This window comes from Cricetulus griseus, chromosome X, assembly GCF_003668045.3.
Source record: "Cricetulus griseus strain 17A/GY chromosome X, alternate assembly CriGri-PICRH-1.0, whole genome shotgun sequence".
In the NCBI taxonomy this organism is placed as follows: domain Eukaryota; kingdom Metazoa; phylum Chordata; class Mammalia; order Rodentia; family Cricetidae; genus Cricetulus; species Cricetulus griseus.
Genome location: NC_048604.1, coordinates 2066562 through 2092827, shown reverse-complemented (window position 1 = coordinate 2092827; position 26266 = coordinate 2066562). Strand labels below are relative to the sequence as shown.

At 45.8% G+C, this 26266-nt stretch overlaps 1 protein-coding gene across 1 annotated transcript; it reads right to left on the bottom strand.

Annotated features, from left to right (window-relative positions):
• Positions 1-5314: 5314 nt before the first annotated feature.
• Positions 5315-8505, bottom strand: Pnck (pregnancy up-regulated nonubiquitous CaM kinase). Its single transcript, XM_035450158.1, has 11 exons — positions 8438-8505; positions 7999-8130; positions 7588-7662; positions 7353-7491; positions 7054-7177; positions 6766-6841; positions 6569-6681; positions 6409-6487; positions 6250-6337; positions 5927-6071; positions 5315-5644 (listed from the first exon to the last, which is right to left on the bottom strand). The coding sequence occupies exons 1-10, from the start codon at positions 8503-8505 to the stop codon at positions 5934-5936; spliced, it is 1032 nt and encodes a 343-aa protein (XP_035306049.1). The 3' UTR covers positions 5315-5644; positions 5927-5933.
• Positions 8506-26266: the final 17761 nt, after the last annotated feature.

The following is a 26266-nucleotide window of genomic DNA, read 5'->3' as shown; positions in this document are numbered from 1 at the left end:
AACACACTCACACACACACACACATACATACACACACACACACACACACACACACACACACACACACACACACAGACTAATAAGTATGTGAAAACATGTGTAACATCAGCTGGGCATTGGTGGTGCACTCGGGAGGCAGAGGCAGGTGGATCTCTGTGAGTTCGAGGCCAGCCTGGTCTGCAGAGTGAGTCCCAGGACAGGCTCCACAGCTACACAGAGAAACCCTGACTCGAAAAACCAAAAAACAAACAAACAAAAAAAGATGTGTAACATCATTGATCACCAGAGAAATGCAAATAGAAGCTAGAAGCTATGAAATACCCTTGAATGACTCTAAAAGAAAATCACAGGCAATAGCCAGTGTGGGCAATAAGATGGAGAAGTGGGAATATTTCTGCTATGTAAAATAGTATGGCTGCTTTGGAAAACAGTTTGTCATTTCCTTAAAACATAAAACATAGAGTTTCCATATGTCTCAGTATTTCCTTTTTTAGGTCTATATCCAAGACAATTGAACCATTTAGGGTAGTGCATGCCTATAATTCCAGTACTGGGGAGGCTGAGGCAGCAGCAAGTAGTGAATTCCAGGCCAGCCTGGAAACCTAATCACAAAAAAGAATGGATAATGGAAAATATGTTCACCCAAAATCTTCTACACAATGTTCATAGCAGCATCATTCACAATATGCAAAATGCAGAAATAACCCAAACATCTATTAGTGGATAAACATTGTGACTGAATCATAAGTGGAGCATTATTCAGCTGTTCAAAAATTAGTGACGTTACTATATACTACAATGAAACATTATGCTATGGCTAAGCAACCAAACACTGAAGCCTATCTATGGCATGACTATATTTATTTGAAATTCTGGAGTGAAGCAAATCCACAGAAACAGAAAGTAATTTAGTGGTAGGCCGGGGCTAGTATGGAGTGACTGCTAATGGGTACAGGGTTTTCTTTTGTAGTAATGAAATTTTTTGGAGTTACACACTGTTGATGGTTGTGAAACTCATTGAAGTGTACATGATATTGGAGCTGAGAATGAAGCAGTATTTCATGAATCCCAGGCTGGTCTTGAAATTGCTATGTAATCCAGAAAAACTTTGAACTCCTGACCTTCTGCCTACCTACTGAGTGCTGGGATTACAGGCCTATGCCACCATGCATAGTCAAATGTTACACTTTAAAGAGTGAATTTTGTGCTGTGTGAATTCTATTCCAAAAAATACTTTTTATTTTCAGACAGGGTCTCCACGTACAGACCTGGCTGGCTGGAACTCACTCTGTAGACCACACTGGCCTCAAACTCATGGAGATCTGCCTGCCTCTGCCTCCTGAGTGCTGGGATTAAAAAGTTGTACCACCACACTCAGGTTTTTACAGATTTGTTTTAATTTATGTGTATGAGTATTTTGTCCTCATATATGTTTGTGTACATGCCTCATGTCCTTGGAGGACAGAAGAGGATGTTGGAGTTATTGATGTCTGTGAATCAGTTGTGGGTGCTGGGAATTGAGCCTGTGTCCTCTGCAAAAGCAACAAGTTCTCTTAACTACCAAGCAATCTCTCTAGGTTAATAAAAAAATTAATCTTGGAAGGAAAAGGATTTTTAAGTAATAAAATATTAACAAAAAGTAGTAGTTGCTATATTAATATTGACAAAGTAGATTTTAAGGCAAAGGAGATCTCAGTACTGAATTTTTATTAAAGTACAGAACAAACCTGAAATGTGGAACTGAAAAGTACATAAAGCAGAAAACCAAAGAACTGCAAAAACAGTTGGGGGAGATGACTCAGCAGTTAAGAGCACTGGCTGCTTTTGGTCTTCTAGAGGACCCAGGTTCAATTCTTATGGTGGCTAACAACTGTCTGTAACTCTAGCTCCAATGGATCTTTTGCCCCTTCTTTCTGGCCTCTGCGAGCACCAAGCATACACATAGTGTACAAACATGCATGCTGGCAAACACGCATACACATAAAATAATTATTAAAAATTTTTAAAAGACCAGCATGGAGAATCTGGCAAAAAGCACTTGGCCTTTGGTCAGAGGATCATTCAAGATACAATACAGCTCCCTGGAGACAGTGAATGAGAAGACCTGAGGATGAGGTGGTAATTTTGATCAAAATAGCCAGATAGTGTTGAAAATACTGAAAAGTGTGGCTCAGTTTGTGAAAGCTCTAGCCATGAAAGTCTGAAAACCTGAGTTTGATCCCCAGAACACATAAAGTGCTTACCTGGGGTTAGAGATGGAGACCCGAGATCTGGCTAAAGCTAGGCTTGGGTAGAGAATGTGGGTACATGTCCTTCAGATATATACCTGGCAAGAAGGAACTTGTGGCTATGTTGCCAACTCAGTCACTCTCTGTCCAAGGGATCTTCATCCCTAGCTCTTTGTATGGCCCAGATCTTTCCCCCCACCCATACTACCACAGGAAGATTTCCCTGGTCTCTATTTAACCCAACATTAAATGAAGTCACAGAGAATGGTAAGAATTACACAAAATCCTTTAAAGACAAAACTGAAATCTAGCCTGGTATTCTCTCTCCTTGGGTACATTGACAAGAGGATGCTGGAAAAAAAACTCTCCCTTTCTTCAGTCACCCAGTCCTTATGTTCCAAGCAAGCCTCCTCTTCTCATAGAAACAGGCAGGATAATTCAAGGTGAGAGAACAGTTTTCTGCCATAGAGTGGCCTTGGGTTACTTACTTAGTGTCTGTATGCCTCAGTTTCCCCCACATTAATGATGACAATGACAGTAGCCACCTCATCCACAATGAGCTTTAAATGACTATACATTAAGCTTTCCAAAGCCTGATATGTGTCCAATAAAGAGTCATTGTCAGATTTCTTTTTATTATGAGAAAGAAGTCTTCCATAAATATTATCTATAAACCTAGATACATATTCGTTAAGACTAGGGTGAAGCAAGTTGCTTTTTCTCTACTTTTGGATTCCTCAGGCATCCTGAACTTAGCATACCCAAAAGTGATCTCATTACCCCTCCGACAAAGCCATCCCCGTTGAATCTTTCTCCAGATCTATTGCCAGGACCATCTGCCCAACTCCTGAAGATCTCCTATCTCAGGCTGGTGTTAAGGTTCAGTTTGTAGAGTGCTTGCCTAGCATGTGCTAAACCCTGTGCTTGATCTCAGCACATTATACACTTGTAATTTGAACACTCAGGAAGTAGAAGACTGAGGATCAAAAGCTGAAGTCCATCCATGGCCACATTAGCAAGTTTGAGACCAGTCGAGTCTACTACATGAGACTTAGTCTAAAAATAACAAAACCAGCTCCTATCTGTTACCCTACAAGTTGAGCTCCTCTGAAACCTCTGCCATTCACATTTGTTCCAAGAGAGAGAGTATGAGTCGTGTTTGGCCAAGATCTGGGGAGGCAATATTCTCTTGTGACAAGAGGTAACACTGAATTCCTGTCGCTGAAAGACTGAACCCAGCTCCTTATTCACAGCACCTGACTTTTACAGCTCTCACCCCAAACTGGACAAGAATGCTGCTTGCTTGTGGAGAACACATCAGTAGCACCCTTGCTCACAGGCTGTCCTCTTTCAGGTTTGGGTGTGGCTCCTTCCTCTGTGGCTCAGTGCGTGAGCCTGCAATGACATCTTAGCGCCCCTACCTTCTGGTAACAGGCAGAGGAGACAGGCAATTCGTCTGCCAGGTGATCCAAAGCTCTGCTCTCACAAACTGTCTTCCTCTAATGTGAAGATCTGAGAAGGATGAAGGACATACTGCCTCTGTATGACCCAGGGGTTTCCCTGGTACTCCACTCCAACATGATCAGGATGAAGCTCTCTCCCATCTAGAGCAGGATTTAGGGTGCTGGCAGGCAATGAATGGATTTGCCACGGGGGACTAAGGAATAAGAAGTGGCTTATATATGTCTAAAGATGTGTCTGTGGCATCCCCTGCTGGTGATAAGGACATACTGCATCCCATGTCAAGGCCATTGTGTCAAGGAGGCAGAAGTAACCAAGCCCTATGCCTAGTCTGGAAGAGCACCAGCTGATTTTTTCTAGAAGACTAGCTCTAACACTTATGCCCAGGGCTCCCATAATAGCTAGGAGAATACTTTTTCTGTACGGTCTTCCTCATAAAGCCACCTTCTTCACCCATTAAGAGCCCACCACCACCACTTTGAGTGTTGAAATCCAATTAGTACTGCATCAACAGAATGGGCAGATGTCTGAGTGACTGAGGAAAAAGATGAGATGCAGGGGCAGTCAAAAAACAGACTGGCAAGCATGATCAAAAGACAATGAAGTCCCAGGACAAGTCATTGGAGGTCAGTGAACCAAGCTGCTGAGACTCATTTATGGTACTGGATATCCAAGGTTTCCCTCCAGTGACCTCATGTGAGGAACATCAGGATACTGGGCAAGCATTTCAGAGATACATGGCCCAAAGTATGAAGCATAGAATAACCTGGAGTGACCATGAAGACAGTGGAGGAAGTTGCTCAGTTGCTTCCTGACCTCCTGGCTTCAATCCTGAAACCCAGAATAACCTCTACCCCAGAAACCCAGGCCCGAATTGTCTTGAGGCCTCGGTACCTCCCTTTGGATTCCAAAATTTGACAAGATGAGACTTCACACATGCACACACACACCCCAGTCAGGTTCTGTTATCCAGCTCATATACTGGAAACTAGAGCAAAGGGAGAATGAGGAAGCAGAGCCGTCTCCAAACTCTGGCTGGCTGGCTGAGGCCTACCCCTGACTGGACCCAACATGGCAGGCTTTTGGAGCCCTGGTCCACTGATAAGTGGGGCTAGGGCAACTAGAAGCAGAGGACAGCCCTCAGCTCATCACACTAGAAGCACCGGTAAAGGAAAGTATCCTGAATTGTGGTCACATTCCCTACAGGCTCAAGACTTTTCCAGCCCTTGGGATTTTGAGCAGATGCTGCTGGTGGTGAATTATGTCTCCTGCCATCGCCCCCTGCTGGCAGCCCAGTAACCCTTGCTGGCATCCATTTTCTACCAGACCCAGGGCAATCAGGCAGCCAGGCAACCTCTTGCAGGCAGCACTCTGGGGAACAGAATCAGGAATTCCTTGAACAACCCAGAGTGCCTGTGCCACGATCCCAGCAAGGAGAGGTACAGGAGACAGAGCATAAGACCCACTGCAGATCCACTGTCAGTGGACTTGGTTACTTCATGTCCTTCCTTGAGATGACCCACAATCCCACACTCATCCCAGACTCAGTTCAGCACCAAGGCATTGCTCTGTTTGTCTTTATTGGTTGGGAGGAGAAGAAACTGAAGGGATACAATACAAGCAGGACCACCCACAGTCAGCAAAGCACAGAACAGCCATGTGATGCATGTGTGCGTGCAAGGTGCAGGAAGGATGGCCCCCAAATCCACTTGCAAATACCTCAGTTTCTATAGAGTGTGACAGCAACATGGGAAGGGGAGCCTCCACTATAGGTGAGGGTAGGGGCTGGGGGATACACTGGGGAAGCCCCCTACCCCAGAGCCATGCAGCACACCCACAGTCTCAAACTTTCCAGCAGAGGCCAGGCTGGGGTACAACGGGCAGGAAAGGAGACCAAAAGGGCTGGAGAAAAGAAAAGCAGGAAGTCAGTCCACTTGGTCTTCTTTGGCATCCTCCTTGGGTGGAGGGGAAAAAAGGAAGATCAAGAAAACAGGTTCAAGAGGTGCCCAGCCTTCCTGGACCCTTCCTAGCATCTTACTCAAGCCTTGGCTTTCCTTTCATAGAGACTCCAGAGGTCATGCCCCTATCCCAGTAGCATAAGATGTCTGCTATAACCCTCTGCCCAGCTTCTCCTTCTCTGACACTCTCTGACCTTGACCCTCCAGACCCCACTTAGTTCATTGCCATCCCATAGGCTCCCTAAAAGGCAGTTCCCAGAGGATGCAGGGCCTACACACCTTGTTGTCACCACTGAGGGGACTGGCTAGTCCCAAGGCCTGGGTGACTGTGACGGGTCATACCCTGCCGGGAGGCCTCCTCACCCTCTGGGCTCTGCCCCAGCTTACGGATGTGGCGTAAAAACGATGTGGCGTTGAATGCTCTCTGTGGGAAGAGAATGGGGTCAGGTCAAGCTGGACCCATCAATAAGAACAATTCCAATACCAGCATCAAGACATCAGTAGCCACACCCTGAAACAGGAGCATGGTAGTCTCTCTCTCTCTCTCTCTCTCTCTCTCTCTCTCTCTCTCTCTCTCTCTCTCTCTCTCTCTCTCTGCTCACCTTCCAGTGAGTCCGGGCAAAATTCTTCTGGATCTGCTCACTGACAGAACCCAGGATGTCCTTGTCCAAGGCTGCATCCCCAGATATCCTAGAGAAAGGTTGCAAGTTGGCACATGTGTCACTCCTGCTCCTGTACCACCTGCAAGGCATCCTACTCACCAAAGATGCTGTAAGGCCTGTTGACAGGTGAATCTCTTCTGGGGATCACGCTCCAGCAGGTGCCTGATGAAATCTTTGGCTGGAGCAGAAAGCAAGGTCAGTCTGCCCTGTCCCTGGTACCCTTTGTCACTCCCCAGCACAGGGCCAGCCTTGCACTCACCTGATTCTGAGATGTCATCCCAAAAGGGAGAATCAAATTCGTAGCTGGCCCTCAGAATCTGGCTGAAGAGTTCAGGGTCGCTCTCATCGTAGAAGGGGGGGTACCCACACAGCCTGGCACCCACAGATGAATCACCCGGGTGTCCACCCCTCCCCAACCCAGCAGGTAGGAGTTGAGCTGTCCCAGTGGTCACTCACAGGATGTAGGAGATGACACCCAGGGCCCACACATCTACGGCCTTCCCGTAGGGTTTCTGCTCCAGGAGCTCTGGGGCTGGTGGCCAGAGGCAGACAGACAGATAGACAGACATGTCTGCACAGGCATGCACACATGTCATACCCTTAAGGGCCACACTTAGTGTATCTATTAAGGCCCAGAAATATACTGCCACAGGCAGTAGTTGCCCCAGGTCTTGGAGCTTTGGCATCCCCAGGATCACCAAGTCCCTCCCCACCACAGTGAGCCTTAGAGTACTTCCCTCTTACCCACATATCCTGGGGTCCCACAGGCTGTGCCTAGCATGTTGCCAGCTTGTATTTTCGACAGGCCAAAGTCAGAGACCATGATCTTGGAGTCCTCAAAGGGTGTGGCATAGAGGAGGTTTTCAGGCTGTTGAAACATTGGGGCCAAGGGAAGAAACTATGAGTCCAGAATGGTTTGGGCATTGGGACAGGGTGGACCTCAGCACCCTTAATTATGCCAGACACAGACTGAAGTAGATGCTGGGAAAGAAGACACTCAGGGCCAGAGGTAGGTGAGATGAGGGGGGAGCACAGCCAGGCACCTTAAGGTCCCGGTGCACAATGCCCAGGCTATGAAGATAGGAGACAGCACCAAGGACCTGCCCTACAAGGTGACTGGCATCCTTCTCTGTGTAGGAGCCCCTCTCCATGATGCGATCGAACAGTTCACCACCTGTCACCCTGGGGGCAGGAGGAATGAGGCAACTAGTCAACTGACCCAGGCATGGATCTGGGCACTGTACCCTTTCTACCCACCCTCCCAGCAGCCCTCCTCACAGCTCCATGGCCAAGTAGAGGTGAGAAGGGCTTTCATGAACATCTTCCAGAGCCACAATGTTGGGGTGGCTGATCCTGAAACAGAGAGAAAGGGCTCCTTGTGGACCACTGCAGCCTCTTCATCTGGAAGAGCTCTGTCCTGAGCCTCCTGTCTTTTCTTTTTTCACCTGGGCTCCCATTCCCTACCAATTCCTGCCCCCACTAGCCCAGGCCTTTCTAGAACACACTTCTGTAGGCCATTTATAAAACACAGATGGATAGGGTGACTCTAATGTCACCATGGAGACATGCAGACTCAAATGAGAAGAGCGGCCTAAGGGCCCCCTGCAGATTAGCAACCAGGCCTGGTGAATCCAGAGGACTCAGCCTGTGGCCACAGGTCTTCCCAGCCCAAGGGGCAGGCAGGTGCACCTGCGGAGTACCGCGATCTCATTCTCCACCAGAGCCTCCTTGCCACGAAGTGCTTTCTTGGGGATGCACTTGAGAGCCACAAGATGAGCAGAGCCCCTTTCCTGGGCCAGCATCACCTCAGAAAAGGCACCCCTGAGAGATGGTGGGAGGCAAGAAGTAAGGGAGAAAAGCAGAAATGGAGGAGGCCCTCAGTCATACCACCCACCCTAACACACACCCACAAGTGTGCACACACATACATCCCCACACCACCTCACACACATTCACACACACTGACACATTCACCTCCCACACAGTCAACAACATACCTCACAATTCATCACCATGTTCACAATCATACCACACTAACCACTCAAATGCTCCCTCACACATTTGCTCACATGTGCACATGTCTCACATATGGAAGCGGTCACTCCCACAGCCCAGCATGCACACTCACGAGCCCAGCTTCTCCCGGATCTCATAGACACTGCTGATGTCCTCCGTCTGTTTCTTGAGCAGCAGCATGTCTGGGGGGGAGGGTGGAGCGAGGCCCCTTAGCAATGCGCAGCTCCTTTGCCCACCAAGCCAGATCATCTCCCAACTCAGGATGGGGTCACCCCACTCCCCAGCCTAAGTATGCCTTTCCCCTCCCCCACAGCCAGAAGCACACTCCCACTGAGGCAGACTACTGCACGCAGGCTTCCCACCCAGGTATGCTGCTGCCAGCCTGTGCTCCCCGACTCCAGCATCCACAGCACGAGTAGTGTTAGCAACCAACACTGCGTCATGCCCTTTCTGCCTCCACTCATTGAGCCAGCACTGCTGGCTATTTTCCAGAAGGCTCCATACATTCCCATCCTGGCTCATCCAGGCCCACTTCCACCCCTAAGGCCCATGCCCCTCCCCCACCAGAGCTGCCACCGTGGCACAGCTCAAGCACACACCACTTAGGCCACCAACCCGCTTGAATGCACCTGCGACCCTGCTTGCAGCCACCTGTCACGACCGCAGCCACCCAACCACTGCCTGGCCCCTGACAACTCGGAGTCGAGGGACTCTGCAACCTTGGCCGCCTGCGTCCAGAGCTGCGTGGGCCGCGCGCGTGCGGGCAGGGGGCGCGCCGGGCGTGACAGGTGTGCGCGAGAGTGGGGGAAGCTGCAGAGCTAAAGCGGCCGACCGTTGGCCTGACCCTGTATGCCTTGGCCCCGCTAGCCCGCTTGCCCCCAACCCAGAGCTGCAGGCAGGTAGTGCAGACCTGCAACTGACGCCGCCGCAATGTCTCCTAGCGCAGTAGCTGCAGCGCAGAGCCCCCCGCCCGCGCCCCGCCGGCCCCGCCCCCTTCGCGCGCGCCCCCGCGAACCCTGGGCAGTCGAGCACGCGGTGGCTGTGGCCGCAGCACTGCAGAGGTCCTTGTAAGGCAATTCCCGGGTTCTGTTCACCACTGTCTGGCTCCTTAGTTATGCTTGATGACTACTGGACACTCCAGTGCCCTGGTAGCCCACTGGGTGGCCCCAGGGCCTTTGCACCACCTGTGACTTCGTCCAGAAGTGCTGCCATACAGGGGCTTGGTTGTCTGTTTTCCCTAAACTGTTTTAATGTGCTGTCCACAAACAGGTTGCCTAGGCCATTTGCTATACAGCAGCCTCTTTTCCTAGTACCCGCTGGTGCTTGAAATCTTGATGTCAACACAATGGTGACCTGGCCTAAGTGTCCACCAGTGGGGCTCTCTCTGCTTCCACCCTTACCTCCCGTTCCTCCTCTTTTGCACCACAGCATTCCCTTTGCTGAGGTCATGTGGCTCCAGGAGGCACATATGCCAGTCCCTGGCAGAGTAGGAGTCTTTGCAGGGACTGATAACTCTCTGGGCCCCTGTTTTTCCAACTCTCTTCCCCCCTTCAGCCTCCTCTGCACCTGTCCCCTGGCCTTTGCATGCACTGACCCTCTTTGCCCAGATGTCAATTCAGTTCACCCTCACTCCATTAATTAGTCTGGTATGCTGCCTCCTGAGACAGGCCTCTCTTGCCTCTAGGTCATGACCTGTCCCCTCTTCAGAACATCTGCCACTGCAAATCACCTTGCCAGGTCTTCTGCCTCAAAGCAACTGGCCCAGCCCAGGTGAGGCACTCGGGAATACTGATCAACCTTCACTTAACAATTAGAGGATTCCGGGGCTGGAGAGATGGCTCAGCGGTTAAGAGCACTAGCTGTTCTTCCAGAGGTCCTGAGTTCAATTCCCAGAAACCACATGGTGGTTCACAACCATCCATTATGAGATCTGGTGCCCTCTGCTGGCATGCAGGCACAAGACTGTATACATAATAAATAAATAAATAAATAAATAAATAAATAAATAAAATCTAAAAAAAAAAACAATTAGAGGATTCCTCCATACCACCATCTCCATGCCATCCAGTCCTACCACAGCTCTGGGGTCCTTTCTACAAGAAGGGTCTACTGACTGTCATAGGAGCACATCCAGACAAGTGTGTGTCACAAGGCCTCTACCAAGTCACAGGGACTAAAGGTAGCTTGTTCACTCTAGTGTTCTGAGTTCCTGCCCCTTTACCTTTCCCAGTTGCCTCTCCTCATTAACTGAACCTAGATCCAATCTTATCCAGAAGCTCAGGTGTCATGAAAAGGAAAGGAGCTGAAGGGGAACAACAGGAAGTGCTGCTCTTGGGAAGATCCCTGCAAATCTCCAGAGCCCCAAAATGTCTCATGTCCTGATGATGATTAAGGCAGAGAGTCATTAAAATTAGGAGGCCTCCGCACTCTAGGGGGCCCCTGGTAGTGGATCAGTATTTTTCCCTGGTGTAAGAAGGGACTTTAAGAGCCCATCCCACGTAAAGGGATGCACTTGTCCTGGACACATGGGGGAGGGCCTAAGTCTGGCCCAGGATGATGTGGTGGACTTTGGGGAGCCCCTGTGGAGGGCCCTACCCTGCCTGAGGAGTGGAAGGTGGATAGGGTGAGGGGCAGGTGGGGAAGAGGGGGATGGGGGAGGGGAGGGAGAGGGAGAAGGGATTGACATGTGAAGTAAGGTTGTTCCTAATAAAAAAGAAATAAATAATAAATGCAATATTTGCATAAATAAAAACACATAAAAGTAAAAAAAAAGAAAATCAAACAGTAAAATAATTATTATTATATTTCACAAATGTATCACATACATTTGTTTCTGAGGAACTAGAAACTGTTCACTGAGAAAGATAAGAAGGTCCAGAGACTCCTGAAGAGCCACAAATGCCAACTGGAGGCCTATTTCCTGCTCTGGGGATGGGTTCAATATCTGCACATGATGTGATTCTGTTTCTTTGAGGGGTTGGATTTCTCTTTTTTGTTTTTATGGGGCATGCTGGCTAGTTTTATGTCATCTTAACACAAGCTAGAATCATCTGAGTGGGGGGGGGAACCTCCTTTGAGAAAATACCTCCATAAGATCCAGCTGTAGGGCATTTTATTAAGTAGTGATTGATGGGGGAGGACCCAGCCCATTATGGGTGGTACCATCCCTGGACTGGTGATCTTGGGTTCTATAAGCAAGCTGAGCAAACCATGAGGACCAAGCCAGCAAGTAGCACTTCTTCTTGGCCTCTGCATCAGCTCCTGCCTTCCTTCAATGACAGGTTGTTACCTGGAAATGTAACCTGAAATAAACTCTTTTCTCCCCCAGGTTGCTTTGGTCATGGTGTTTCATCATGGCAACAGTAACCATAACTAGGACAGGACAGAAATTGGTAACAGGATACTGGAGTATTGCTGTGACAGAGCTGACCATGCTGTTTTCAGGAGGATTTTGGAAGGACACCTATTAAAAAAAAATCCTAGCTTTTGTTTGACAGCAGTTGTCTTAGTTACTTTTCTATTGCTGTGATAAAATACCATGACCAAGAAAACTTATGAAGCAAGAGCTTCAGAAGGTTAAAGTCTATGATCATCATATGAGGAACCATAATAGCAGATGGGCAAGCATGGAACTGTAACTGTAACTCAGAGCTCACATTTTGATCCACAAGAAAGGAAATGAAACACTGGGAATGGTGTGAGTCTTTTGAAACCACAAAGTCAACACACCTTCAAAAAAGTCACTCCTCCTAATCCTTCCCTAACAGTTTCACCACCTGGGACCCAAGTATTCAAATATTTGAACATATGGGGGCCATTCTCATTCAAAACAGCACACCAGCAACCAGTAATTATGACATTTACAACTATTTAGACATCTATTGAATTATACATGTCAAATTCAAGATACATGTATGTGTGGTGGGTGTTGGTGACAGTGAGTAAAGAACTTTTCAAAAAGTTTCCTTTTTTAGATTTTATTTATTATGTATACAACATTCTGCTTCCATGTATATCTGCACACCAGTAGAGGGCACCAGATCTCATAATGGATGGTTGTGAGCCACCATGTGGTTGCTGGGAATTGAACTCAGGACCTCTGGAATAGCAGCCGGTGTTCTTAACCTCTGAGCCATCTCTCCAGCACATCAAAAAGTTTCAAATGATGCTGAAGTGTTAATCTAATTAATCTGTCTCTGTTCCTCCATCCAAAAGGCCTGAGATCCTGTCTACAACCCACTTTATAACTTCCTGTCTCAACCTCTCAAGTGCTAGGATTAAAGACATGAGCCACCACCCAGCTACTATGGTTAACTAGTGCCTAGCTCTACCCCCTGATCTCCAGGCAAGCTTTATTTGTCAGAACACAAACTAAATATCACACAACAGGATACCTTACACAAAAATCAGCTGAAAGGACTGGAGAGATGACTTAGCCATTAATAAGGGTTGGTGCTTCTTCAAGAGAACCTAAACCTGATTCCCAGGATCCATACTGGGTGGCTCACAACTGCTTATATATTCCAGTTCTACAGGATACAGTGCCCTCTTCTGGCCTCCACAGATACTTACACGCACAAATCAACACCCCTCCATTTAGATAATTTAAAATAAAATATTTTAAATTGCATTTTTATGAACACTTTGAAATTTTTTTGGTTTTTCGAGACAGGGTTTCTCTGTGGCTTTGGAGGCTGTCCTGGAACTAGCTCTTGTAGAGCAGGCTGGTCTCGAACTCACAGAGATCCACCTGCCTCTGCCTCTGCCTCCCGAGTGCTGGGATTAGTGTGTACCACCACTGCCCAGCTAAACAATCCAATTTTTAAAAACAAGCCAAAGCTCTGAAGACACCTCAACAAAGAAATGTAATAGGAAAATATGCATGCAAAAAGGTGTTTACCACCACATCTCATTGAGGAATTTCAAGATGTTCTTAGACATCTCTTAAAATGCCCAAAACCCAGAACACTGTTAACAGCTAATGTTGTCAGGGATGAGGGGACAGTGGGATAGTCATCTACTACTGCCTGTGGGAATGAAAACTGGAGAATCCACTTCAGAAGACAGTTTCTGTTTCTTTCTCTTTTTTTGTGTCTGGTTTTGCCTCGTTCTGGGGGTGGGGGTGGGGGTTGTTTTGTTTTTGAGAGGATGTTTATAGCTCACTCTGACCTCCGTCTGCATTAGCCTCCCAGAGTGCTGGAATTAGAGGCGTGTATTACTAGTACCTGACTGAAGGTTGACAATATCTAATGAAGCTAAACTTACTTTTACCATAAGGTCCAGTGATAACACTCTTTGGTGTTTATGACACAGACTTGAAAGTCCATAATTAGTGAAGATTGGAAGCAAGCAGGATACCCTCAGTAGCTCAGTGGAATACTAGTCAGTGAAGAAGAGGAAAGAACTATGCAGCCACACAGAGAAACTAATAATTCTTTTGAAGGAATTGAGGAAATAGAGGCAGGAAGATCAGGAGTTCAAGGTAATCCTAAGGTACATAGCAATTTTGAGGACTTGTTCCTACAAAACAGCATATTAAGTGAAATAAGCCATGAGGAATGAACCAACTATGATAGACACAATTTATAGAACATGCCAGAAAGGCAAAACTATAGAGAAAAAATAAATCAGCAGTCATTGGAGGAGTAAGAAAGGACAGTGTTTACCAGGGGAAACATAAGGGATTTTGAGAACAGCAAAACCATGGCAATGTCATTGTACAGGGTTGACATTCAGAAGTGTCAGGGCAGTAGAAGAGGTAACCACAGTATATACAAATATACAAGCCCTGGTTATCTTCTAGGAGGTAAGGGAGTCACAACAGAGTGCAGACTGTGGCAAAAAGAGCTTAACTGTATCATATATATATATATATATATATATATATATATATATATATATCCCTGAAGCAAGGGAAAGCATTGATTTAAGTCACTTGAGACAAGAGTAGGGTCTATAACACTTAAGTACAGGCTGCATAATAAACCTAGGGTCCTAGGTGCCAACTCTAGACATGCAAATTATAGTAAAGTCTAGAAGGAAGAAAGGAAAGGAAGCATGATATAATCATATTTTATTTAAAATGTATTCTAAAATATTAAAATAAATACATGTTTAAGATTAGAGCTGGGGTGCAGAGCAATGATGGCACGACTTTAATCCCAGCACTCAGGAGGCAGAGACAGGCAGATCTCTGTGAGTTTGAGGCCAGCAGCCTGGTCTAAAAAGAGAGTTCCAGGACAGCCTCCTAAGCTATACAGAGAAACCCTGTCTTGAAAAGCTTTTAAGATAAATCCTTCCACCAAATGCCGCCAAGCCCCACCGCCACGTGTGAGCTTTACGCCAGCCGCCCACCCGAGTTAGGCCCAAATGAACAGAGAAACTTGTATTAGGTACAAATGCTGCTTGGCCAATGACTAGGATTCTCATCCGTTAGCTCAGTCTTAATTATCATAAATCTATATATTTTATAAGACTTATCAGATGCCTTATTGGCGTCCCTCCTTGTTGGTGGATCACATTGTGCCGCTGGAGGAGCAAGGGGAAAAAGAGGGATGCTTCCTGTTTCTCCTTCACTTAAATATGAGTCTCCTTGCTATGTCACTTCCTGCCTGGATCACCACTTCTCTACTACATTTCCCAGAATCCTCTTTGACTCCTAGTTCTGTCTAACTTGCTGTCTCATTGGCCAAACATTTTATTTAATAAATTTAATAAATGGCCAAATATTTTATTTAATAATAAATAAGATAAACATGCAAAGAAGTACATTCCCCATCAAAAAGCCAAAAAAAGAAAAGAAAAAAGAAAGAAAGAAAAATATTAGAGCTGGGGAGACTGGTGAATCAGTAAAGTGCTTGCCACCTAAACATGAGGATCTAAGTTGAGTACCCAGGAACTCACATAAAAAGCTAGTTGGGGTCTCCAGAATTCATATAAAAAGCCTGTAACCTCAGTCCTGAGGAGGAAAAGACAGGAAGATCTGTAGGACTTGATGACCAGCTAGCCTATCTGAATCATTGAGCACATGTTTAGTGAGAAACATTGCCTCAAAAAATACAGTGAGGAGGGTGCTGGAGAGATGGCTCGGAGGTTAAGAGCACTGACTGCTCTTCCAAAGGTCCTGAGTACAATTCCCAGCAACCACATGGTGGCTCACAACCACCAGTAATGAGATCTGGTGCCCTCTTCTGGCCTGCAGGCAGAAATGCAGGCAGAAAACTGTATAAATAATAAATAAATAAAATCTTTAAAAAATAAAGTGAGGGACCAGCAAGATGATTTGCCAGGTGCTTGATGTACACACACACACACACACACACACACACACACACACACACACACACACACACACACGAAATAAAGTGGAGAGTAAGGGGCTGGAGAGATGACTCAGAAGTTCAGAGCACTGCCTGCTTTTCCGGAGGTCCTGAGTTCAATTCCCAGGAACCACATGGTGACTCACAGCCATCTGTAATGAGATCTGGTGCCCTCTTCTGGCCTGCAGGCATACATGCAGGCAGAACACTGTATACATAATAAATAAATCTTTTTAAAAAGTGGAGAGTGGGGGGCTGGAGAGATGGCTCAGCGGTTAAGAGCACTGACTGTTCTTCCAGAGGTCCTGAGTTCAATTCCCAGCAACCACATGGTGGCTCACAACCACCTGAATGAGATCTGGTGCCCTCTGCTGGCAAGCAGGCAGAAGACTGTATACATAATAAATAAATAAATAAAATCTAAAAAAAATATAAATAAATAAATAAAAGTGGAGGGTGAAATAAAGACACCCTGTTATTCTTTTGTTTAAATTAGAAATGAAGAAGGGCGCAGGATGAGACATGAGACTATTAGACATATTACCCAGTTTATTATAGGCCCCTCAGAGTAGAGAGACTAAGAAGAACAGGGTTAATGGCTGACCGCCATGGCTGGTCGCCATAGAGAGGCAGAGAGAGAGTAAGAGAAGAGACAGAGAGAAGAGAAGAGGGGCAGAGAGAGAGCAAAGAAGATGCAGAGAGAGCGTAAATGGGCAGGGGTCTGTCTTTTAAAGAGATCCTGCGTCCAGATTTAGTTCCCATGGAACCCTGGGCTGACCGGGGTAATGCCTGAGTGGTTTCTACCAGCTAACAGGCACAGGCCAGCATAATGCCTGAACCTTTCACACCCAAGATCGGCTTCTGGTACCTGCACACATACACATATGCATGCAAATACACATTTTTTTAAAAAATGGGCATGGATGGGCAGAGGTAATGCATGCCTTTAATTCCAGCACTTGGGTGGCAGAGGCAGGGGTTACCTCTTTGAGTTCAATGCCAGACTGGCCTACAGAAAGAGTTCCAGAGCAGCTAGGGCTATTACACAAAGAAACCCTATATATAACAAACAACAAAACAAACAAACAAACAAAAAGATGGTGGAACACACCTTTAATTCAGGAACTGTGGAAACAAAGGCAGGCAAATCTTTATAAGTTTGAGGCTAGCCTGATCTATATAATGAGTTCCAGGGTTTCTCTGTGGCTTTGGAGGCTGTCCTGGAACTAGCTCTTGTAGACCAGGCTGGCCTCGAACTCACAGAGATCCGCCTGCCTCTGCCTCCCGAGTGCTGGGATTAAAGGTGTGTGCCACCACCGCCCAGATTATATAGTTTTAATAAAATACTAAAGGCAGATGGAGTGCCCTGGGAGGGTATGATTTAACGATCCTAAGACTGATACATCTTTATAGTGCAGGTAAACAATTACCTACCTGGTGGCCAAAGGTGGAAACAAGGTTATTTACAAAGGGAAGAGGCTAGAATGATCTCTATGGTAATGGGTTAGACTCAGAGACATCAATTTGAATTCCTATTTTTTTTTTGATTTTTCGAGAAAGGCTTTCTCTGTGTAGCTTTGAAGGCTGTCCTGGAACTCAGTCTGTAGACCAGGCTGGCCTCAAACTCACAGAGATCCGCCTGCCTCTGCCTCCCTAGTGCTGGGATTAAAAGCGTGTGCTACCAATGCCCAGCCCCTATTTATCTTAATGCAGACACCAATGCTTGTCTATTTATAGACAGTGTGCAGGGTAATTACTTTTGCAAGATGCCTTGATCTGTCTGCCAAGAGGGCCCAGAAACACTAGTCCACAACAATGGGCATTCTCAATGAATGACTCCTTGGGAAAATGGCTCATTCAATATCCGTAGCAGAGACTACGTAAACTGGGCATGCAGCCAGAAAGCAAGAAAATGCTCAAACAGGCATGTACACTCACAAAAGTGGTGGAGGAAGTATTAAGGAGATACAGATGTGAGCTGGGAGAAAAGATCAATGGTAGAGCACATGCTTAGCATGCATGAAGCCATGGGTTCTCTATACAGTGCCAAAAAACAATTCTTTAAAAGGGCCTATGTTGGCTCACAACTGTCTGTAACTCCAGTTCCAGAGGATCAGACATCCTCTTCCGGCCTCAGGCATAGAAGTGGTTCATGGACATACATTCAGGCAAAACACCCATACACATAAAATAATATTTAAAATGGCCCATGATAATTAACAAGTCAACTTGGCAGGATGTAAAGCAAGTCTCTGGGCATGCTTGTGTGGGATTATATAGATTAGTTTAATTGAAGCCAGAAGACCCACCTTAATTGTAAGCACCAACATTCCATGGGCTCAGACCCAGACTAAAAAGAAAAACAGAGGAAGCAAGCTGAGACTCCTGTGAATGCAATGTGACCAGCTGCCTTGTGTTCCTGCCACCATGATTTCTCCACCATGATGGATTGTACCCCTCACACTGTAAGCCAAAATAAATCCCTCCTTCCTTAAGTTGTTTTTGGCAGGTATTTTGTCACAGTACCCTGAAAAGTCACTAAGACAGGGGGCCACAGGAGTCAACTGAAAGACCCTTCAAGAGTCACAGGCAGAAATGTAAGCAATACATTACAGAACTATTGGGTTATAAACAAAAATATAAACTACATCTAGTGTGGTGATACACCACCCATAGTCCCAGCACTTTGGAAGCAGAAGCAATAGAATCCATGCAAGTTTGAGATCAACCTGGTCTCAAACTTAGCAAGTTCCAGTCTAGCTAGAGCTATATAATAAGATCCAGTTTCAAAATAACAAAGGAGAGCCAGGTGTGGCAGTGCACACCTTTAATCCTGATGAGATTAAAAAAAAAAGTAGATTATTGAATCTACTCTTAAAAAGCAACTACTAGTTTTAAATGTTTTACATTGGATTGGACTTTTGTATATTGTATACAAATATTGTATAAATACAAATTTGAAATTAATTGGTTAGAACACACTGTACATACATTTCTAATATTGTTCAAGGTATTATACCTATACAGTTCATTAATGTAATGAAAATTTCTAGTTCTTGAAAGTTATTATTACCAACTGTATAAGGAAATGTAGGTGAGTAGTTAGTCACCTGTTACAAACAGAGATATATTTTAGACGGATACGTCATCTTCAAACACTTCAGAGATCTACAGAATATGACATTTAAAATGTTTTAATAACAAAGGCATTATTTTATGACAATGAGACATATCTGCTAGTGGCACCAATCTACTTCAGAAAAGATGCTGGGCATCAAAGAAACTCTGCATGGAGTTTGCTTTCTTTGTATCAAAGGGCAAAAAAGTTCCCTTGCCTTGACTGATGACCGTATGCTGTCCAAATTGGACATACAGGACACAAAATAGAGTGATTGCAAAACCTTACCAAGACAAGGTGGGACAGTTCTTCAGAAAATCCTACTTCACAGAAATGTTTGTCAGATATGCTAGACCTATTGGCTGAAGATGGATGCCCCAATGTTGCAGAGGAACCTTGGGTGACTGTTCAGGCAGCCACATATTTTTTTCATTTCTCACATTTTTGTGGAAGTCACTTGCTCGAACTTCCTGCTTAGTATTATTTCCTTCTCGGGTCTCTGAGAGAGTTGAAGACAAGATAGTATAGCTATAGTTTTCATTGTTTACCAGACTCAGAAAAGAAACTCATTAAAAGATATGTAAAGTACATGATTTGAGAGACTGTAGTAGCGGCTAGCGCTACAGCTACATTTCAAGGGTCCAGGCAAGGGAATCTGAGGGTTAGCATAAAGACAAGACAGTCGGTCATTCTTGCAAGGAGAATGCCATTTATTTTCCAAGGGGAGTAGACTTATATACCAACAGCAGCCACAGTGGAAATTTACTCAGGTCAAGGTCCATGTCCCCAAGCCCCCTGGCAATAGGCAGATAATTTGCATTCTTGAATACAGGCCTAGGCAGAAGGAGGGAAGTGAATGCCTAATCCAGGCGGACAGATAACACCAAGGGCACCTTAGGTCACCCAGTAGGGTCTCAACAGGAAAGCCTAGTCATGGAGGCGGGACAGTCAACCCCAAGGGCACTGTAGGTCACCCATCAGGGTCCCAACAAGAGACATTAAAAGATATTTTGAGGGGCTGGAGAGATGGTTCAGAGGTTAAGAGCACTGACTGCTCTTCCAGAGGTCCTGAGTTCAATTCCCAGCAACCACATGGTGGCTCACAACCATCCGTAATGAGATCTGGTGCCCTCTTCTGGTGTGCAGATATACATGGAAGCAGAATGTTTACACATAATAAATAAAATCTTAAAAAAAAGATATTTTGATAATACAAATTAGAATAGAAAGCAAATTATGTACAAGACTTTGAATTCACCAAGATAAGATAATGAAGTATTTTTTCTGAATTTGTCAAAAAGCAAATGGACTAGACATTGTTGATGAACTTGTTGCCTGTATATATTGTGTATACTTATTGTCCTTACTGTATATAGTTTTTCTTATGTTACTTGTAGCCTTCTTTTTGTGTGGGGAGGCAGAGACAGGTGGATCTCTATAAGTTAGAGGGCAGCCTGGTTTATATAGTGAGTTCCAAGTCATCCAAGGCTACACAGCAAGGCCTTGTCTCAAAACAGCAACAACAACAAAATAATCAAAGTAACAAGAGAAGAAAAAATACAAAGTAAGTATTCCTAAATCCAAACTGTAATAAATCACTTATTATCAAATATCAGGCCGGGCATTGGTGGTGCACGCCTTTAATCCCAGCACTCTGGAGGCAGAGGCAGGCGGATCTCTGTGAGTTCGAGACCAGCCTGATCTACAAGAGCTAGTTCCAGGACAGCCTCGAAAGCCACAGAGAAACCCTGTCTTGAAAAATCAAAAAAAAAAAAAAAAAAAAAAACAAGTATCAGAGAATAAATAAAACTCCTGTGAGGAAGAATGTCACATAATCAATATTGCTACTCTTGTGTGTTACAGTTTGTGTTAACTGTCCCTCAAAGGCCATGTATTAAAGGCTTGCTCATCAACCAGTAGGGCTATGGAAAGGGGTGGAACCCTTAATAGGTAGGGTTTAGGGAGAGGAAGTTGGGTCACTGGGGTGTGTCTTTGAAGAGGATATTGGGGACCTCTTCTTATGGCTTTGCCATGTGCCCTTGCCGTGGTATTCTGCCTCACTACATGACAAAGATCCAAGTGTCTTTGGCATGAAACTCCAAAAATTATGAACTAAAAGTAACCCCGCCTCTATAAGCTGGTGTGCTAAAGTGTTTGTTATAGGAGTGGGAAGTGATTGACATAGCCCCAGGGAGGTGGGTATATGTTCCTTGTGCAGTATGGAAAGAGGAGAAGGGGTCCCTTTGATGGGTGGGAATCTGACACACCTCCACCAGACAGCCATTGTGAATACTGGCCAATGGTGTTATTGAAGGGACCAGCTCCCCATTTCGGCATCCATGACAGTAACATGTGCTCGCTATGACCTTGTCTTAGTCACTAGAGGTCAGATGCCTGCCTCGTGACAAGGGACCAATCAGAAGTTAGCTGGTGGCGCTATGCTTTATGGCTCTGGGTGTGCTTTATGGACAAGCGCACAGCAATGACACACAGAGCATAGCAACCACCCTGGGAGGGCCTATGGGCCATAAAACCAGTTGACCAATCAACACAGGGCAAGCCCTCCAAGCCTGGAGGCACACCAATTGTGAGCCTGTGCATACCCCTAGACACTCCCCTTACGCTGCCCTACAAGATCTCTCGGCAGCCAGTTCAAACTGCCTTTTGTAGCCAACTGCCATGGTGGGTGGACAAAAGACCTGAGCTAACATGGTGTTGTTAGACCCCCGAAAACTCAAGTATCGGGGTCTCAGGCCAGGTTCGCGGTCACCCCAATCACCAGGCGGATTCGAGAGCTTGCTGCAAACTGCATGAGGCTTTATTGTAATTTAACGAACTAACCCCATGTTAGCTCGGGTCTTTCACCCACCCGCCATGGCGGACGGCTAGAAAAGACGGCTCCTTGGGTCTCCCAAAAGATCTTATAGGGCAGCGTAAGGGGAGTGTCTAGGGGTACGCACAGGCTTACGATTGGTGTGCTTCCAGGCTTGGAGGGCTTGCCCTGTGTTGATTGGTCAACTGGTTGTTATGGCCCATAGGCCCTCCCAGGGTGGTTGCTATGCTCTCTACGTCATTGTCCATAAAGCACACCCAGGGTCGTAAAGCATAGCCACCAGCTAACTTCTGATTGGTTCCTTGTCACGAGACAGGCATCTGACCTCTAAGTGACCAAGGCAGGTTTATGGCAAGCACGTGTTCGGCTGTTATGGCTGCCAAAAGGGAAGCCGGTTCCTTCATTCCCCCATTTTCTTTTTTGTAAATTCCAATCATGGAATTGCTGTCTCTCTAGCATCCCCATTAGGGAGTGATAGATATTGGCATCCCCATGCAAGGGAGTTCCTTTTGACTTAGCATTTTAACCAGAAAAATGGACGCCAAAATTCTTTTCCAAACTGCTTCCTGCTGACTTTGGGACGAAGTTAGGGACCCCAGAAGGTTGAAATGCTAGTCAAAAGCAAAAAGGAATTTAGGCAATGGGGAATTCATCAGGGGCTTCTGGTTAGCAGACACTGTTGCAGAGACAGGGGGTGTCCACATCAGCTGACTGGTTCACATCCACAGCAAGTCCAGGGCTCGCAGTCTACTTAGAACAGCCTGTAGTCAGCAACTGATACTCAGATGTCTGCCAGAAGCAGAAACCTGTTTAAGACATGTTTAAACTAGGAACAGAGGTTAAAACTTATTTACTGAAGCCCACAGTGCAGAAAAAGCAGATATCTGGATATCTGTTTAAACAGCAGGAACATATTTAGCAAAAACTACAGATTTGGGCTATAAGCATGTATATTTTTCTTCTGTCCAGAGAGCCAGGTATGGATTGGACAGAGGTGCCTTTGGCCTGATGAAAAGCCCTTTAAGTTTGTACTTAGATGACAACCAAAATAAACTTAAAAACCTTGAGCTCGTGCCTGAATAGTAGATAGACATTATTTTATCAGCTAACATACTGACTAGTCTATAGTGGATCTGACTTACTGATGCTGTCAAGCTGACAACCATTAATATTTTAGAGATCTGAGAAGGGTATATTTTATCCGAATCTACTAAAAAGTGACAGAAGCCAGTCTATATACAGTTAGCCATACCCAAGTTTCTCCATTACCACTGGAGGCAGGTGTCTCAAAGACCAGCAATCTTCGCCAGGCCTATACTGTGAGAGTTTTTTTCCTCTCTGTGGAAGAGGGACATGGAAAAGACTGACCTTGTTTTGTCTAGGCAAAGGGGTGCAATCAATTTTCCAGTGTCCAGCAGCTTTGTCCACAGTCTCGGCTAGGTTCTGGCAGGCTGCAGGTATCACATCTGAGACTGGGGTGCCTCGTAATCTTCTTTGGAGACTTTGGGTCACTGTCAGGATCTGGCAGTCTGTCTGACATTATAAACTTTAAAGATAACAATTTAAATGCCATATTCTGAAGATCTCTGAAGCATTAGAGGTCTGTTTTAGTTACTTGCCTTAAGCATACAAGAAGCACACAGGTGGCTAGGTAAAGTCTTCTTTTTGTAATTAATTTTTAGTCTGACTGTAACTGGTTTTAACTTAGGAAATGTTTAAAACAGCACAGCTGAACTTAAAACTATATAGAGCTACCTTATATTCCTTAAACAGTAGCTTAACTTCTTTTTGAGGCAGGGTTTTTCTGTGACTTTGGAGCCTGTCCTGGAATTCGATCTGCCGGACCAGGCAGGCCTTGAACTCATAAAGATCCATCTGCCTCTTACTCCCGAATGCTGGGATTAAAGGGTATGCCACCAACGCCCTAAACTTAAAGGCGTGTGCCACCTACACCCTGAGCTTAAAGGTGTGTGCTACCAACATCTTAAACTTAATTTCTAAAAACATGAACTGTAACATCTTAAAATAGATCAGCATCTTTCACAAAACAAGAACTTTACATTGTCAGGCTTTGCTTAAAAATAATTCTAAATTGAAGCTCTTTAAGTACAAACATTAATAAAAACAAACATTTGAAAAACTGGTTTTAAAAAGAAATTTAAATTCCCTTAAGAACTGATGGAGGTTGAAACCCAATCACCAGGCAGATTCGAGAGCTTGCTGCAAACTGCATGAGGCTTTATTGTAATCTGCCTGGTGATTGGGGTGACCGCGGTCGTGGCCTGGGGCCCTGGATTCCTGAGTTTTTCTGGGGGGGTCTAACATTATAAGCACTGATACCCCAAAGGATGGATGAGAATGGCCTTACAAACATCTAAGGCTCAGCTAGCTATGAGAGAAATGGTGGAAGACCCAACAAAGGGTTTCAACCTCCATCAGTTCTCCTCAGAGCTGTCAAAATCATCAAAACAAAGCACTCCTCACAGTCACGGTGAACATAACACAAATGATAGCCCAAATCAGTGTTGGATCCTGGATGGAATCCTGGGACAACAAAAGGACTTTAGAGAAATAATACAGAAAGCTTAAATACACTGGGCTGTACTTGATCAAGGGCCTCTGTTGACTCATTAAGTGGGATAAATGCAATAATGTAGCATAAATGCAACAGTCTAGCAAAAGAGTTCTGTGACAGAGTGCTGTGGGAGCTCCCACTACTATTGCACCAATTTTTCTGTAAATCTAAAAGGAGTCTGCAGTGCATATAGTATCCCACATCTGGAATCTCAGCACTCAGGAAATGAAGACAGAAGGATCAGAAGAACCAAGTCACACTCAGCTGTATAGCTGGTTCAGGGTACCTGTACTAAATGACATCTTGTCTCAAAACATTGGAAAAATATTTCTCTATGTCTGAATGTGGTAACTAACACCTATAATGCCAGCATTCAGGAGTTTCAGGCAAGAGAATCTATTCAAGTTCAAGGTCAGCCACTGTTTCACCATACCCCCACAAAGGGAAAAAGATGTTTGTGTCAAAACATAGTATCAATCCTTTCAGGTTGTCTTCGAGAATGAGCATAGCTGGTAGACAAGGTAGACTATGCTGGGGGAGGAGGCTTCTTCGGCTACCCCCCCAGCTACATGAACCTTGACCCTGGCCATATTTATTACCCTTCCTCAGGGGAGTTGGAAGTACAAAGCCCTGTCAGGTGGACCCCATGTTTCCCTTTGTTCCAAGCTCATTCTAATTCCAAAGCTCATTGTGCTGGACCTCCAGAAGAGGAGGTGCCCCAATCCTGCCTTCAGGTTACCTCCTCACAAAACCAACACTTCAGTTCATGTCAGTTTCCTGCTTAAAATCAGCCACTGGTTTTTCCTTCGCACTTGAATAAAATTGATATACAGTGGTACTTGTCTGCCTTCCCAACTTTTTGAGCAGTCTTTCTTTTCCATCTAGTACACAGTGTAAGGGTGACAACCTCCATCCGGCCTTCTCCCAGTCCATGGCTACCTCAGGCCTGGGCAGGCAGTGGGTCCACCCGAAGCCTTACTTGCCAGCCTCCACCAACAACAGGGGCCCTGTGACAGCCCTTTCCCAGTGTGCTGCCTCTACCCCAGCATGCTCTCAGCTTCTACCCCAGCCCCTAGGAACTCTCAGCACAGTTAAGTGCCTTTATGAGTGGAACATCAGGGCCCCAAAGGACAGTGCTAGTTATGAAGAGCCTGTGGCTATCAGCTGAGATCCTGGGGAGTCCACCATATTCCTCCCTAGCAACTACACACACACACACACACACACACACACACACACACACACACACACACTCTGCAGGAGCACGCCCTGGAGAGACCCTACCCAGGATTGAAAAGTCCAATGCTTTTGTTCCCCCTAGTGCTCCACACCTCCTAGGAACTGTCACTAGACACATGAACTGTCTCCATCAGTGCACACACTTCCACAGTCTGGGTTGGAGCAAATGCCACAGGTACAGAGGCTGCCAGCACTCTGACTGGTTAGCTGCTTTTTAGCTTCTTGAGAAATGGCTCATGGGTAGGTGACAGGGCAGTTGCCACCGGTGCCTCCTTCTTTAGCCTCCTGACCTTCAATGGCAAGCCAGTTAAGAAATAGAACCAGTACCACTGCAGGAGGCCAGTGAACCAGTGAGCCAGTGTGGGCCTAGCCCAGAACTAGCCATTGGAGTATGGAGAGGTTCACACCCTAAGAAGATAAGGTGAGTCTGTCGGAAGGCCTCACCCTTCCTGGGGAACAGAAAGGGTATGAAATAGGTACGCATTAGTTGCAGGGGGGGGGTGCAGGGGAGGAGGGGAGGGAGAGGGACCTGGGATTGACATGTAAAATAATTTTCTTTCTAATAAAAAAAGGAAAGAAAAGGTGAGCAAGAAAACTGTTTCATTTCCTGGCCCCCTTCTGAGCCCGCAAAGGTGGAAGTTCCAGGTGTCTAAGCATGGGTGCCTGCTACCTTAAAGTGCCTCTTTATGTCTAGGTGAAGATGGTACTTCTTCCTTATTTACATTCCTGTACCTGGGCTTGGCACATGCCTCTTCACCCAGATGCTCAGCACAGGCCCAGGATGGATGGAGTTCCTCACCCTTACACCCAGCTTTGACTTGTTTACCTCTGGACCTCCCCACAACATGTTTCTCAGG